Here is a 17,330-nt window from a genome sequence, read left to right on the forward strand (position 1 = left end):
TGGCATCTTATTGAATGCCTTTTGGAAATCCAGATATACCACATCTACTGGTTCTCCTTTATCTATCCTACTAGTTACATCCTCAGAAAACTACTAAATTTGTCAATTAGGATTGCCCTTTTGTAAAACCATGTTGGTTTGTTCTATTCATACCGTACTTTTCTGAGTGCATTGTTAAGACTTCATTTAATAATAGATTCCAGCAACAGATAGGCTAACTGGCCTGTAGTTCCCTGTTTTCTCTCTCCCTCCTTTCTTGAAAAGCGGTGTAACGTTTGCCAACTTCCAATCTGACGGGACCTTTCCCGAATCTAAGGAATTTTGGAAAATAATAGCTAGCGCATCCATTATATCTGCAGTTATCTCTTTTAGAACTCTAGGATGTAGGACATCAGGTCTTGGAGGTTTGTCAGGTTTTAGTCCCTTAAGTTTCTCCATTATTTTTTCTCTGATATGTATTTCCTTAATTTCCTCACTTTTTAGCCCCTACTTATAGTATGGAACTTGTGTCTTCTACTGTGAAGACAGACCAAAATATTTGTTCATTGCCTCCGCCATTTCATCATTCCCCATGATAATTTCACCTGTCTCTGCTTCCGAGGGACCAACGTTTACTTTAGCTACTCTCTTCCTTTTGATATATCTATAAAAGTTCTTGCAATCTGTTTTTATGTTACTGTCTAGTTTACTCTCATTCTATTTTTTCCTTTATCAACTTTTTGGTGGCCCTTTGCTGGTTTCTAAAACACTCCCAATCTTCAGACTTGCTACTCTTGTTTGCAACATTGTAAGCCTTTTCTTTTAATCTAATACCATCCTTAACTTCCTGAGTGAGCCATGGATGGATCTTTCTGGCTGAGTTTTTGTTTTTCAAAACATTTTGAATTGTTTAACGGTTTCCCACTCTTCATTTACCGCAAATCTTTTAGTCTATTTACCCAATTTACCTTAGCCAGTTCTCCCCTCAAACCTACGTAATTGGCTTTGTTTAAGTTTAAGATTCTTGTTTTTGGTTGGAGCATGTCACTTTCAAACTGAACATGGAATTCAATGGTATTACGAACACTGTTTCCCAGTGGATCTTTTACTATGACATTGCATATTAACCCTGTTTCATTACATAATACTAGATCTAAGATAGCTTTATCCCTAGTTGGCTCCACAACACATTGCTCCAAGAAACTGACCCAAAAACATTCTACAAACTCATCTTCTAGACCACTCCTGCCACTTTCATTGTCCCAGTCTAAATGACGATTAAAGTCCCCCACAATTATTATATTGCCTTTGTTACAAGCTCTAATCATTTCTTGTTTAATGCTCTGTCCAAAGGTATAACTACTGTTAGGGGGCCTATAATCTACTCCCACCAGTGTTTTCTGATTCATGCTATTCCTGATTTCCACCCATATGTCATGATTATCTGAGGCCAGATCCTTTCTCATTAATGCCCTAATGTAATCCTTTACCATCAGTGCTACCCATCCTCCTTTGCTATTCTGTCTGTCTTTCCAAAATATTGTGTACCCTGGAATATTTATTTTCCAACCCACATGTAACTGTGTCTCTGATGGCAATTAGATCTAAATCATGTACCTCTATTTGTGCCAATAGTTCATCTATCTTATTGTGGATGCTTTATGCATTCAGATAAAGAACACATATGAAGCACATATTAAGACAACAATTAGAATTGAGCAAGACCGTTGAATGCTCAAGAAGGTTCTGCAGTATGCGCAATTTTGCAAATCATGATAGCATGTTGTGTGATTCACAAGTTTGTAAACAGGAATAGATTGATGATAGATGTCGCAGGAAATGACCAAGAGTCTGATGGTAACACTGCTGATGTTGCCAACCTGATCCTTGTAGAATAGGAAGCAGGTGCAGTGCCAACAGTTGCTAGATGCCTTTGAGACAGATCTAATTGGCGCCCCTCCACAGATGAATAGAGAATTTTCAGCTCATCAAAAATGTCCCTCCTATCACCAAGTTCTTTATGGAAATCGTAACTAAATCTAACTAAAATCTTAATCCTGAGGCTCAACATTAGCACATTGTCTACTTTTTCTCTGTTATCGTGCAGGGACTGTTTGGTGTTTTGGATATCTTGTATTACATATTCCAGTTATTTATTACCACTACTTACAAAAATATTATTTTGTTTTGTCATTTCACACCTCCTGTGCTGATGTGGGCTTTTTTCTGCCCGGTTCTGACTATTCACCTACATTCCACGTGATGGCCTTGAGTTTCAGATGCTGCAAAATATTATCAACTTCTTGGGATGGAGGTGATCCTTCTCTTAGCACCCTTAATCCTGGGATAGACCTGAGAGAGGCTGACTGTTTGTCTGGGCTCCTTGGATGGAGTGCCCCACTGTTCTGCTTCTGTGAAGGCAAACCACATTTGAGGCGCAAACAGCTACATCTCCACTTGCACTGGGAACAAGATTATGGTTATCGGAGATGATTAGGAAAATAGACTGCACTGAATCTGAAAGATCTTTGAATCCCTGAGAGGGAGTCAACTAAATATCCTTTAGTTACTTTTGGAATGCTGCGCTGTATACTTCGCAATCCAGTTGACGTTGTAATCGACAGATGATCCCCAGAAGCCAGCAGTCCTTCATTCAGTATCTCCACATTAAGTTGACTGACTTGATGGGGGGTGGTTTGTATATGCTCATGCACCTGCTGCTTTCTTTCTGCTGCATATGTGACTGATGCTCTGCTGGCATCCTACTCTTCTTGGCTGAACCACTGAGATCAACATCCATATGCTTGACAGTCAGGGACCGTTGCACCTCTGCTCAACTCCATCAGGCGCCACTTCTCCACCTGCATCCTCTGGCTTCCCTTGTGCTCTGTGTCTCACGACATGTCAGTTCCTCATTTACTCAATCAGTGCCCCCTAGAGTGAGTGTCTCTGATTATTAAATGTGAGAGGAAAGATGAAGGACGGGGTGGGTAAGTGGTTGCAGGTTGCCAGAGCTAGAGGGGCTGAATAGGTCTTGTTTAGTAGTTTCTCAGATGTATCCTCGCTTGTAGCCTCTGGAAGAAGAGACAGTACTGTTAAATTTGGTCTGCTTATGCAACATTCTTTCTAAATAAGCTATTTTGTTTTAATATCAGGAAAGTGTTAGGTGAAAAGATTGAAAAATACATGAAAATATTAAGTAAGAAAAGAGATGCATTAATTTGAGATTTCTACATCTCCATCCTGAGCTGCCAGGGTAGAGTGGAAGCCAATTATTGCCATTGCTTCATCTTCGTATGCTGTTAAATGTCATATGTTGGCATGTCCTCCTCCAGTGGCCTAGAGATCTCTGGCATGTATTGCCTTCTCCTGCAGAAGAAATGCTTGGTGTTACTTGGCTGCAGCAGTCTCCAGATCCTGCAGTTACTGTCGGTCAGGATTCGTGGATGACCATTATGGTGAGTTTAAGGGAGCAAGAACCTTGGCTGTGAGACTTCAGTGTGCTGGCAAGCTTTGCAGGACGTGACACATTTGATGTGAGTGCTGCTAAGTGACTTTGTTTCTCGAACAAGAAACATGGTGCTATGCAATTACTTCATCTTTTGAATGAGACATAAATTGAGGCTCTGTTTTTCCCCCTCAGGTGGCCATCCAAAGCACTGTTGAAAAAGACATGCGAGTTCTGTGATGTCTTGGCCAACATTTGTTCGTTTATCTGTTTTAGTGAAATTGGTTGAAGAGTCATTTATCTCATTACTGTTTGTGGTAACTTGCTGTTTGTATTTCCCTACAGTTAAATAGTGACTACAATTCAGATGATGTACTTTTTGGGTGAAGTGCTTTGGGACATTCTAAGGATGTGAACAGCACATATAAATGGAAGTTTTTAAAAAAAGAAGAATGACTAATGTAGGGAAAACCCACATGTCATCGTTATCTGCCCTATTATTCACTTGAAATGCTCTAACTTTTGATGATAGTGAAGTCATTAAATTTCTTACTGCACGGAAATCCCACTCACAGCTACAATTGCCTCCTTTTGCATAGCCTAGACTGCAGTATGTGATGGTTTCTGCCCTGATAATCCAACTATTGCATCTCTCTCCTCTAATTTGGACCAGCAACACCTCAACCTTAAAGAAGTTAGATACTTGCCTTTTCTCTTCTGTTGCAACAGCATTTCAGTCCTTCCAAGAGCCTGCCCAGCTATTAACTGCATGGACTGTAAGTTGCACGCTTGATCTGCTCCCATTCCTGAATTTTCCAGGCTTTCTTGGCATACCTGGCCTTTGTGTCAGCTGTGGCTCAGTTGGTAGCACTTGCCTCTGAGTCAGAAGGTTGTGGGTTCAAGTTCCATTCCAGGACTTGAGCACAGAAATCGAGGCTGACACTCCATTGCAGTACTGAGGGAGTGCTACACTGTTGGAGATGCTGTGTTTTGGGTGAGATGTTAAACCAACGCCGTGTCTGCCCTCTCTTGTGAACGTAAAAGATCCCATGGCACTATTTGGAAGAAGTGCAGAGGAGTTATCCCTAGTGTTCTGGCCAATATTTATCCCTCAATCAACATTGCTGTTTGTGGGAGCATGCTGTGTGCAAATTGGCTGCCACGTATCCTACAATACAACAGCCACTACACTTCAAAAGTACTTCATTGGTTGTAAAGTGCTTTGAGACATCCTATGATTGCAGAAGGCGCTATATAAAAGATTTTTTCTTGTTGGTATGTCAACCACCCATATTCTGCCAACATTATTGAAATTAGCTGATTTGTGAAGGAGTCAGGCTTCTCTGAATTCAGGAAAATTCCTACTCAGCCACACTTATACCTCTGTATCCAGGATCCAGGAATATCTAGGCTGAAGTATCAAGAATGGCCCATTGGGTGAGGTACAAGTCAGCACTGTGGAAATGTACCCAATAATGAGTCTCTGCCTTCAGGAGAGATGGGAAAATCATTTGACAAGTTAAGTGCAGATTTAAAGCAATTGCTTCTCCTTTTAAAACAACCTTAGATTAATTGAATACCTAATCATATGCAAAGTTAAAAGTTTTGAAAGATTTATCTTTGTATCAAATGATACAGATCCCCTCACGTGAGGCATTGGCTAATATTAAGGAGGGTTGCTGTAATCAATTAGAGGGGAGGAGGTAGCGTAGTGGTAATGTCACTGGACCAGTAATCTAGAGGCCCAGGCTAATAGTGGGGACATGGGTTCGAATACCACCGTGGTAATTGGTGAAATTTGAATTCAAGTAATAAATCTGGAATTTTAAAAAAAAGGTAGTCTAATGATGACCATGAAACCATTGTCGATTGTCACAAAAACCCATCTGGTTCACTAATTCCTTTTTAGGGAAGGAAAACTGCTGTCCTTGCCTGGTCTGGTCTACATGTGACTCCAGTCTCACAGCAATGTGGTTGACTCTTAAATGCCCTCTGAAATGGCCGAGCAAGCCATTCAGTTTCTCAAAGACAATTAGGGATGGGCATAAATGCTGACCTAGCCAGCGACACCCACATCCCATGAATGAATGGGGAAAAAAAAGCCATTTCAGTTTCCTGTCTGAATATCGGATACTTAAAATGTGAAATGTAAATACAACGGCAACATCTCAGGCCAATTGCTTACTGTGCGTTTTGTCATCTAAAGGTGGGTAGCTCGATAGCAATGCTACCCTTTTGTTGTCACGTATGCCTGATTTTAATCTATAGTTGAGTGCTGCAATCAAGATTTGCTCCATTATAAGCATAAGCCTGAACATTGGGTCTGCTGATTCATTACCATTGATCATTAGATACTTGAAGATAAATGGTGCATGAAAACCATTTGACATCAGCATTATTTGGAATTTTTGTTCATTTCATGCCATCTGGTATTCAATAGAAAGAAAGGCTTGGGGCAGCATCACTAGCATTGAATTCAGAATTTTTAAAGACTTTGGCTTTAGGAGTTAGTATGTTGCAGTGGGAAAAGCAACATCAAGCATTATGCATACATGGGATAAGAGCAGCTTGACGGATTTGATCTGGCAGTCATGTGGCTGAATCTGATTTTTTGTGTTAGGCCATCGTAGTGATTCTTTGAACTCAACTTGTGGATAACGAAGAATACATAATAAATCCTAACCTACTACTTAGGACCTAAGCTCTGGAATTCTTTTCCTACACCTCTGAGCAAGCCTATGGTCATCTTACCTAATACCTCCTTATGTGGCTCGATGTCATATTTTGTTTTATAATGCTCCTGTGAAGTGCCTTGGGATGTTTTATTTTAAGGTGCTATATAAATATAAGTTGTTGTTACGGTGCAAATCCATGTGCTTCAGACTCAAATTAGAGTATGCTGTCATGCAAGCTCCCTAGCTCTCTAATCAAGGAGATCAAAACTAGAATGCAAATTTGTAGTTTTAAGAGTCTTGTGATATGCAAGTTGAGCTGTCATACAGTTGTCCATTTGAGGACTTTGGATATTTAATTTATCTGTAGAAATCTGGCAGAACTAATTTCTAATCAGAAAGTTTCCAAGTAGATCGCACTTCCTCTTATTTTGATCATCTCCAAGGGAGGGTCATAGCATCATGAGGAACAAAATTTGATTTATGTTTTTTGAAACCCTTATCTCAAGATGAGCAATGTTCCATAATGACTCATTTTTATCATATATTTGTAAAATATATTTTTCTAGGTTCTCCAGCCACTCCAACAGCGATTTCTTAATGTTATAAACCAAGAAAACTTTCAACAGATCTGTCAGGAAGAGGAGGTGAAGCAGGAGATCGTTGCTACACTGGAGGCACTTTGTGGAATAGCTGAAGCAACACAGATAGACAATGTAGCCATTCTCTTCACCTTTTTAATGGACTTTCTCACTAATTGCATTGGTTTAATGGAAATTTACAAGAACACACCTGAGACTGTTAACTTGATCATAGAGGTTTTTGTTGAAGTCGCACATAAACAAATCTGTTATCTTGGAGAGGTAAGTAAAATCTGTCAAAGCTACTTTCTTCCACATATCTTCACTTGTTAAGACTTTTTTTTACTGGAAAACAACCGGATTGTTTATAATAAAAACAAAGTGCTGGAAATATTCAGGTCTGGCCGCATCTGTGGAAAGAGAAGCAGTGTCAATGTTTCAGGTCTGTGGCCTTTCTCCAAAACTGGATGGTTTATAACGGGGTTGTCCAACATACAGCCAGGATACGGCCTGCTAAACATTGCCATCTGGCCTGCGGATGTAATCTGTTCCCAGGGCCATGCCTCATCCTCACCGTGACTGGAGTTGAGAAATTTCCCTTTGTCGGACTGACTTTTAAACTATTGCTCTGTCAGTTTCACAGCTGACATCAGGAACAGTCGATTCCCAACAGACTCTGGGTTTTCTGGCGGGTTCTGACTTTTTTAAAAAGCCCACTGGAAAACCCCGAGTCTGTTGGGTAATAGCTGCTGACATCGGGAAGAGCCGTCAGCTGTGAAACTGACAACGACCTTCTGCATCTGTGTGACAGAGGGGAGGGGGGAAACGGGGAGAGGGAGGATGGGGAGAAATGGGTGGTAACAGAGGGGAGGGGAGAACAGGGAGGGGGGGTGGAGAAAACAGGGAGGGTGGGATAGACGGAGTGGGGGAGGGAACAGGGAGCAAAAGGGGGAGGGAGTGGGGAACACTGGAGACAAGGGGGCTGGAGAGGGGCAGAGAGCGAGGGATGGAGGGTGGCTGGAGAGGGGCGGTGAGGGAGGGGGAGGGTGGCTGGAGAGGGGCAGAGAGGGAGGGTGGCTGGAGGGAGGGAGGGCGATAGGGTGGCTGGAGGGAGGGAGGGCGATAGGGTGGCTGGAGAGGGGGAGGGCGATAGGGTGGCTGGAGAGGGGGAGGGCGATAGGGTGGCTGGAGAGGGGGAGGGCGATAGGGTGGCTGGAGAGGGGGAGGGCGATAGGGTGGCTGGAGAGGGGGAGGGCGATAGGGTGGCTGGAGAGGGGGAGGGCGATAGGGTGGCTGGAGAGGGGGAGGGCGATAGGGTGGCTGGAGAGGGGGAGGGCGATAGGGTGGCTGGAGAGGGGGAGGGCGATAGGGTGGCTGGAGAGGGGGAGGGCGATAGGGTGGCTGGAGAGGGGCAGGGCGATAGGGTGGCTGGAGAGGGGCAGGGCGATAGGGTGGCTGGAGAGGGGCAAGGAGGGAGGGTGGCTGGAGAGGGGCAGGGAGGAAGGGCGATAGGGTGGCTGGAGAGGGGCAAGGAGGGAGGGCGATAGGGTGGCTGGAGAGGGGCAAGGAGGGAGGGTGGCTGGAGAGGGGCAAGGAGGGAGGGTGGCTGGAGAGGGGCAGAGAGGGAGGGTGGCTGGCTGGGGAGGGGCAGAGAGGGAGGGTGGCTGGCTGGGGAGGGTTAGAGGGAAGGGAGGGTGGCTGGCGAGGGACAGAGGGAGGGAGTGAGAGGGTGGCTGGAGAGGGGCAGAGGGAGGGAGGATGAGAGGGTGGCTGGAGAGGGGCAGAGAGCGAGGGAGGGTGAGAGGGTGGCTGGAGAGGGGCAGGGAGAGAGGGTGGCTGGAGAGGCAGTCAGAGCCATTTACTTACGGCACAGAAGGAAGCCATTCTGTTCATCGAACCCATGCCGGCTCTCAGTGGAGCTATGCAGTCCGTCCCCGTCGCCCTGGCCCGGTCCGTCCCCGTAGCCCTGCAAGTCTCTTTTTGTCAGGTGGCCATCCAACTTTCTTTTGAAGTCATTGTTCATCTCCACTTCACCACCCTTGCGGGTAGCAAGTTCCAGGTCATTATCACTCGCTGCTTAAAAAAAAAGTGCTTCCTCATATTCCTCCTGCATCTTTTGCACAAAACTTTCGATCTGTCCCCTAGTCCTAGAGGGGTGGGGGGAGGCGAGAGAGAATGAGACACACACACAGGGGTAATGGGGGGGAAAGAGATCAAGGTCTCTGCTGAAAGATGGACATCTACCCAGAATACTCTGCATTGCTACATCAAATGTGCAGGCAGAGACTGACTATTTATGCAAGCAAAAGCAATGCCAAGAATGTCACTAAATCAGTTTTAAATATAGTGACGAGAAAGTAAGTCAATAAATTAGTCTTCTCATTTAAAGCTTCAGCAAAATGCACATTTGTTTTTATTAGTAAGATAAGTTTTTAATGCCTTTATCTTTCGAAATTAGCTCACCCAGCCCCCCCAGGCCAAGCAAAAATCATAATGCGACCCTCCGCCTGAAAAGCTTGGACAACCCTGGTTTATAATTTGCATTGACCCACAGTTATTGTTTGTTTCCTGGTCCATGGGAGGAATATTTCAGACTATTTTGATATGTCATTGTAAGTCAGTAAGACATTGGTCCAAAAGTAAAGTTTTAGCCTTTTACTCAGCCGGTCTGGCAGCATCAGTGGAGAGAGAAACCTGAAACATTAGCATCTTTGGAGAGAGAAACAGAGTTGCCAGTCCTGCTGAGTATTTCCAGAACTTTGTTTTTATTTCAGATTTCCAGCAACTGCAGTATTTTGCTTTTATTTTGCATCTGCGCTTGTGCTAATTCAGGAAATTTGCATTATATGGACAACCAAAGATTGGCTAGTTACCTCTCTGAAAACCACAGTGTCATTGTTTTACCATATGCAAATTCAATGAGGCTTTCCTCATTATTTCAGTGTCTATTTTATTTCAGATGTCAGCTTGGTGATGCAAGGGTTACTGATGAAATTGTCCAACTTTATTGTTCTGGAAAGTACTAAATGTTGAATAATTGCAATGTATTCAAATGAGAAATCACCTCCTTGCACAAAGTCCTCCAGTGTCTTAAAAGAACAAAGATCCCTTCTCTACTTGTGAAGATCACAAGGCAGGCTTGTGAGTGTGCTTCAGTTGGCCTTTAATAGTGAACACACTCACTACTGATCTCTAAAGTGATAATGTTTTAAATTCAAATGTGTCAAAAATGCTACAACAGTCAATCCAGTGGAGATGGTCAAACAAGGGAGTGGTTATCCACAAGAAAGATGGGGACTTAGTCGTGCAATTCATAGAGGCAAATCAGGATGTCCCCTTCTCTCCTCCCAGAAGCCACAGAATTGCTGACAATATGTCCCATTTCTTTGTACAATACAGTTAAAAGTTGTGAATTAACTGTCCAGGTACCTTTTAAAAGAGTTGGGGGTTTCTGCCTCCACCACCGATTCAGGCAGTGAATTCCAGACACCCACCACCTTCTGCATGAAAAACTTTTTTCTCATGTCTCCTCTAATCCTTTTACCAATCACCTTAAATCTGTGCCCCCTGGTAATTGACACCTCCTCCACTAGGGGAAACAGGCCCTTGCTTACTCTGTTTAGGCCCATCATAATTTTGTGCACCTCAATTAAGTCACCCCTCAGCCTTCTCTGTTCTAAGGAAAATAACCCTAGCTGATCCAATCTTTCCGCATAGCTGCAACTTTAAAGTCCTGGCAACGTTCTTGTAAATCTCCTCTGTACTCTATCCAGAGCAATTATGTCCTTTCTATGATGTGGTGACCAGAACTGTATGCAATACTCCAGCTGTGGCCTAACCAGCGTTTTATACAGCTCCAGCATTACATCCCTGCTTTTGTATTCTATACCTTGTCCAATAAAGGAAAACATTCCATATGCCGCCTTAACCACTCTATCTACCTGTCCTGTCACGTTCATGGACCTGTGGACATGCACGCCAAGGTCTCTCACCATTCTACCCCTCTCAATAATGCTTTTATTGTGTTTCCAATCTAGTTGAATGTTTTTAGGAGGTCACAATTAGGGTAGATAAGGGATTGTCTATAGATGTTAGCTGTCAGGATTCCAGAAGGCATTCGATAAGGTTCCACATAAATTATTAAAAATCAGTGCATGGAATTGGAGGTAGTAGCTTTTTGACTTGGGTTGGATATTGTTTGGGAGGTAGGAGATAGAGAATGGGGATAAAAGATTGGCAGAATATGACAAGTGGTGTATTCTGGGAATCCATTTTGGGGCCTCAGCTTTTCAACATAATTATTTAATGACTTGGCTGAAGGAATAAAATCTTGTATATCCAAGTTTGCAGATGACACTAAGTTAGGAGGGACAGTAATTAGTGCAGATGGGAGAAGGAAGTTGCTAAGGGACATAGACAAATTAAGTGAGTGGGCAAAACTATTGCAAATCGGAGTTCAATGCGAGCAAGTGAGAGATTATCCACTTTGTACCAAAGAAAAATAAATGGGAGTATTTTCTAAATGTGAAAAATTAGGAACTAGATTTGGGAATTCAAATGCACATAATAGGTATAGTAGACTTGTGCAAAAAGCAATTAAAAGGCTAATGGAATGTTTGGCATTTGTCTCAAGGGGGCTGGAATACAAAAGGGAGGAAGTTATGCTTCAGTTTTGTTGAGCTTTGGTCAAACCCCATCTGGAATACTGCATTCAGTCTAGGCATCACGCCATAGGAAGGATATATTGGCTTTGGTGGAGGGAGTGCAACCCAGATTCTTCAGGATTATACAAAGGCTGAGAAAGTTGAATTTTAAGGACACATGGCATAAACTTGGCCTGTATTCCCTTGAGCATAGGAGATTGAGGGGTGATCTGATCGAGGCGTTAAAAATTTTATGATTTTGTAGGCTAGATCCAGAGAAGCCATTTTCTTTGGACAAATCAAGAACAAGATGACATAATCTTAAAACTGGAGCTAGGCAATTCTGAAGTGAAATCCGGAATCACTTTTTCCACTCACAGGGTAGTAGAAATTTGGAACTCATCAAAAGTCTGTGGATGCAAGGACATTTGGAGCTTTCATGACTGAGATATATTTTTGTTGGGCATGGGCATCAAGGGATAAGGAGTTGAGGTGCAGATCAGTTGTGATCTAATTGAATGGTGAGCAGGTCCGAGGAGCTGAATGGCTAATCCATTCCTATGATTCAGTAATCTGTTTTTTACATTAGCAACCATATCATTATTATGATGGATAACTGTCATTAAAAAGTGGAATATTCTCTCCCAGTGATGTAGTGCACATTATTCACAAATAATGTGCCATTGATGCTGTAAGGCTCAGTAGCTTTGGAAGCACGCCAATATGATTGAGCACCTCCACTTCTTATACAATAATAGTACTCAGTCCCATGCTGCTCATACAACTGCCTCTGAAAAATTTCCGAGGGCTTACCAACAGCAGCTGAATGCTGTATTTCCAAATGCTGAAAAGCTTGACCAGCTTCATGCTGTTTGTTGACACCTCAGCATGTATAATTCATAAAGATTGCACGTTCCTAAATCCAATCCACCTGAATACAAATTCCAGATAGCTGGAATTTACTTTCCTATTTGTGACCTTTATTATTGTTCTATCCACCTCACTACACTTTGTTCCTCTCACCATAAAATCATTCATTGCTAAATGGAAGTGTTTTACAGTGTTGCAGATGGTCACTAGCTTGTATGTTGATATATGGACAAAATATTGTTGGTGGAAGACAATGCATCATGTATCAGTACAAAATGTCAGTTCCAGAAAACCATATGCTTTGTAAGGACAACTCTTAATGGTTACATCAGACATTGTGTGCAGTGCCACTTCCATCTCAATTTTACCACACACCTCTCCTTGGACAGGGGCGAGCATTGAAGTTTAAAAGTCTAGGCCTTATTTCCTAAATTTTAAATTTGTGTTTGCTTTACTGTTTCTAGAATGACTCAATAATCCATCAAGGAGCTGAAAGAATTTACTGCTTCATTAATTGTTTGTGGATCCAATTATAGCCTCTTAACTCCCAAAACCGATTCTGTACTGTAGTCACTTACCTGGCTAAACGTTTTACCATGTTCCCCGCCAAGGCAACTTGGTGGCAAACAGTCATCATTACCAATTTCCATCTGGATCTTCTAGCATTTTTCCCCACTTCATCCTCTTCCACCTTCTTGAAAACCCTTGTTTTAACACCTTCCTAAGTTCAGTACTTTTTAATGTTTTTGCCAACATCCCCTAGCTTCTCAGTCATTTACAGCACAGAAGGTGGTCATTCGGTCATCGAGTTGATGTCTCCTTTAGTCTTGTTACCAAACAGCTTTTAATTCTCTAATTACAATCTTCCCCTAGCATCAGTTTGGCTCAGTATGTCTGTGTGAGATGTTTGTAGTTTCCCCAGAAGGTGCACAATCTTGGTGTCCTACACCTGCTGATCTTCAAACTCTGTAGCTTAACTGTAACTAAGAATATATAATTCCACCTCTACAGTATTACCTGCCTACACTGCTACTACTGAAACCCTTATCCAAGAGCTTTTTAAAAAAATCTCAATCAACTTTTCAAATGTCATCTCATCAGGTTCCTGAGTTTCTCTCAAAACAAACTTCAAAGCTTCCAAAGTCTGTCTCACACATCCAGTCCAAGACTAAGTTCTGCTCTGTCTTTGATTTCAAGGCCTGTGTCCCAATGCACCTAATTCAAAATTTTTGGCCTTCTTTACAAAATTCTTTTGTGGCCTTGCCTATCTTACTCTGTAGCCTCCACTAATTCTATATCACAGACCCTTTGTCTTCAGCCTCAGTGCATCATCTACCCCTTTCCTGATATTCCTTCCTTTGGTATAGATCTTTCAGTCATCCAGATCCCCCGAAACCTAAATCTCCTTGTGTTGTAACTTTCCTTGTCAACTTTAAAAACCTCTTGAAAACAGTTTGACTGTGCTAGGCCAACTTTCTAATTCTCCCACTACTTTTCGGTGAACATTAGATGAAATGCCTTTGAATGTTTTATTGCAATCAAGTTTTTGTACAAATGCACGTTGTCTTACTGTTCCTCGGTAATTTGTGGCACAGAAGAGAGTCCATTTTGCCCATCGAGTCCATGCCAGCCCTCCACATAGCTATCTATTCAGTGCCGCTACCCTGCTGGATCCCCCTAGCCCTGCAAGTTTATTTTCTTCAAGTGGCCATCGAATTTCCTTTTGAAGTCATTGATTTTTCTCTGCCTCCACCAAACTTGTGGACAGAGTTCCAGGTCATTACCACCCGCTGCGTAAAAAAAAGTTCTTCCTCATATTCCCCTTGCACCTCTTGCCCAAACCCTTCAATCTGTTTCCCCTGGTCCTCGTACCATTAATTAATAGGAACAGTTTTTCCTTGTCTAACCTATCCAAGCCTGTCATAATCTTGTACACCTCTATTAAATCATCTTTTAATCATCTTTGTTGTAAGGGGAACAACTCCAACTTTTCCAACCTAACCTTGTAACTAAAATCCCTCATCCCTGGAACCTTTCTGGTAAATCTCCTCTGCACCCTCTCCAGGACGCACTCTCTCATCCTTCCTAAAGTGTGGTGGCCAGAACTGGGTGCTGTACTCCAGTTGTGGCCTAGCTTTATAAAGGTTCAGCATAACATCCCTGCTTTTGTACTCAATGCCTCTAATTATGAAGCCTAAGATCCCATATGTTTTACTAACCACTCTCTCAATATATCCAGCCATCTTCAAAGATCGATGCACATGCACCCTCAGGTCCTTCTGTTCCTGCACACTCTTTAGAACTATGTCATTAAGTATTTATTGCCTCTTCCTATTCCTTCTGTCAAAATGTATCACCTCACACTTGTCAATATTAAATTTCATCTGCCACCTGTCTGCCCATTCTGCTAGCCTATCTGTGTCTTGTTGCAGGTGGTTCATATCATTCTCACTGTTTGCCACACCTCCAAGTTTGGTGTCATTGACAAATTTTGAGATTCTGCTCCATATTCCAAGATCCAAGTCATTTATATATAGCAAAAAAAGCAGTGGTCCCAGCACTGACCCTTGGGAAACACCACCTGTCTGCCATCCTCCAGGCTGAAAAACAACCATTTACTACAACTCGCTGTTTTCTGTCCTTAAGCCAAATTTTTATCCAATTTAACACTGACCCTCCTATTCCATGAGCCTCAGTTTTGTTAACCAGTCTTCTATGTCATAACACAAGAAATAGGAGCAGGAGTAGGCCATTCGGCCTCTCAAGCCTGCTCCGCCATTCAATATGATCATGGCTGATCTGTCGCAGACCTCAACTCCTCTTTCATACCAGCTCTTCATAGCCCTCAACTCCCCGATATTTCAAAAATCTATCTACCTCCTCTTTAAATACACTCAATGATCTAGCCTCCACAACTCTCTGGGGTAGAGAATTTCAGACACTCGCTACCCTCAGAAGAAATTCCTTTGCATCTCAGTTTTAAATGTATAGTTTATTCTGTAACTATGTCCCCTAGTTTGAGACTCCCCCACTAGTGGAAACATCTTCTCAACATCTACTCTGTCAAACTCTCTCAGAATCTTGTATGTTTCAATAAGATCACCCCTCATTCTTCTAAACTCTAATGAATAAAGATAATGAATAAAGGCCTAACCTGTTTAGCTGTTCTTGATAAGTCAATCCCTTCATCCCAGGAATCAGCGTAGTGAATCTCTTTTGAACTGCCTCAATGCCAGTATATCCTTTCTTAAATACACGGATCAAAACTGCAGGTACGGCCTCACCAACACCCTGTACAGTTGTAACAAGACTTCCCTATTTTTAAACTCCAACCCCCTAGCAATAAAGGCCAAAATTCCATTTGCCGCCTTAATTACCTGCTGCACTTGCATGCTAACTTTTTGTGTTTCATGCGCAAGAACGCCCAGATCCCTCGGTGCTGCACTTTTTTGGAGTCTCTCTCCATTTAAATAATCTGCCTTTTGATTCTTCCTACCAAAGTGCATGACCTCACACTTTCCCATATTAAAACACCATTTGCCAAGTTTTTGCCCACTCACTGAACCTATCTATACCCTCTTGCAGATTCATTCTGTCCTCATCACAACATGCCCTCCCACCTATTGTTGCATCGTCAGCAAATTTGGATATATTACATTCTGCCCCCTCCTCCAAGTCACTAATATAGATAGTAAATAATTGAGGCCCTAGGACTGATCCTTGTGGCACTCCACTAGTTATGTCTTCCTACCTGAAAAAGACCCATTAATTCCGACTCTGTCTTCTGTGACTTAACCAATCCTCAATCCATGCTAATGCATTACACCAATACCGTAAGCTCCTAGCTTGTGGAATAATCTTTTATGTGGCACCTTATTGAATGCCTTCTGGAAAGCCAAATACACTACATCTATCGGTTCCCCTTTATCAACTCTGGTTATATCCTCAAAGAACTCTAGCAAATTTGTCAAACATGATTTCCCCTTCACAAAACCATGTTTGACTCTGTTTGATTGCGTTAGGCTATTCTAAATATCCTGCTATTTCTTCCTTAATAATGGACTCTAGCATTTTCCCAATGACCGATGTTAGGCTGACTGGTCTATAGTTTCCTGCTTTTTGTCTCCCTCCCTTCTTGAACAGGAGCGTCACATTAGCAGTTTTCCAATCTGCTGCGACCCTCCTGGAATCCATTGAGTTCTGGAATATTTCGACCAATGCCTTCACCATCTCTGCAGCCACTTCCTTTAAAACCCTTGGATGTAGGCCATCGGGTCCTGGCAACCTGACTGCCTTTAGTCCTATTAGTTTGTCAAATACTTTGTCCCTCATGATAGAGACTGTTATGATCTTTCCTCCTATTAGCTCCTTGCTTATCTGATATCTGTGGGATGTTTATAGTGTCCTCCACTGTGAAGACCGATGCAAAATATTGGTTTAAATTATATACCTTATCAAATGCTCTCAAAATCCATATAAACATGTACCGCATTCCCTTCTTCAACCTTCTCTGTTACTTCAATAAAACTCAATTAGATCAGTCAAGCATGATCTACCTTTTACAAACCTATGCTGACTATTCTTAATTAACGTGAACCTCTCCAAGTATCTGATTTCTTCCCGAACTATTGTTTCTAAAATCTTACCCACCACTGATGTTAAACTAACTGGCCTATAGTTACACCTTTTCTTGAATAAGGGTGTCACATTTGTCACTCTCCAATCCTCTGACACCTCCCCCATATCCAGGAAAGATTGGAAGATTATGGCAAGCCCTTGTTTGTTTTTCATCTTTATGCTTTTTCATTCTCCATCTTTTTACTTGTTGCTTTTTTTTTCAATCCCAGTATAAGATCGACACAGGCTTAACCCCAGTATAAAATATAGTACTCATTTCAGGATTGTTTAGTTCTTTGTAGAACAAAATGTTTCTTAAGGTAGAATGCTGATCATCTGGAAAGCTTAGAAAGACAAAATGGGGAATTTCTTCTCACTTCTGCATTTAGCTTATTACATTAAAGAAAGGTAGGGAAAGAAAGGAGATGGGGTGGCTTTATTAAGGAGAACATTACAGTGCCAGAGAGAGAGATGTCAAGGTTAGACCTAAGAAACAGAGGTACCATTACAATGCTGGATG

The 17,330-nt window shown here is 42.3% G+C and overlaps 1 protein-coding gene across 5 annotated transcripts in view; it reads left to right on the plus strand.

The window, feature by feature from the left end:
* The window catches only part of xpo4 (exportin 4), a 173,956-nt gene that overhangs the window by 137,341 nt on the left and 19,285 nt on the right, over positions 1-17,330 (plus strand). For 4 of the 5 annotated variants that reach the window (XM_068033652.1, XM_068033653.1, XM_068033654.1 and 1 more), the window contains one exon: positions 6,669-6,962. The exons of the other annotated variant lie outside the window; for it this stretch is intronic. In XM_068033652.1, the coding sequence (XP_067889753.1) occupies positions 6,669-6,962 (294 nt within the window). The remainder of the gene's footprint in view (positions 1-6,668; positions 6,963-17,330) is intronic. 5 annotated transcript variants of the gene reach the window in all.

This window comes from Heterodontus francisci, chromosome 6, assembly GCF_036365525.1.
Source record: "Heterodontus francisci isolate sHetFra1 chromosome 6, sHetFra1.hap1, whole genome shotgun sequence".
NCBI classification, from domain to species: Eukaryota; Metazoa; Chordata; class Chondrichthyes; order Heterodontiformes; family Heterodontidae; genus Heterodontus; species Heterodontus francisci.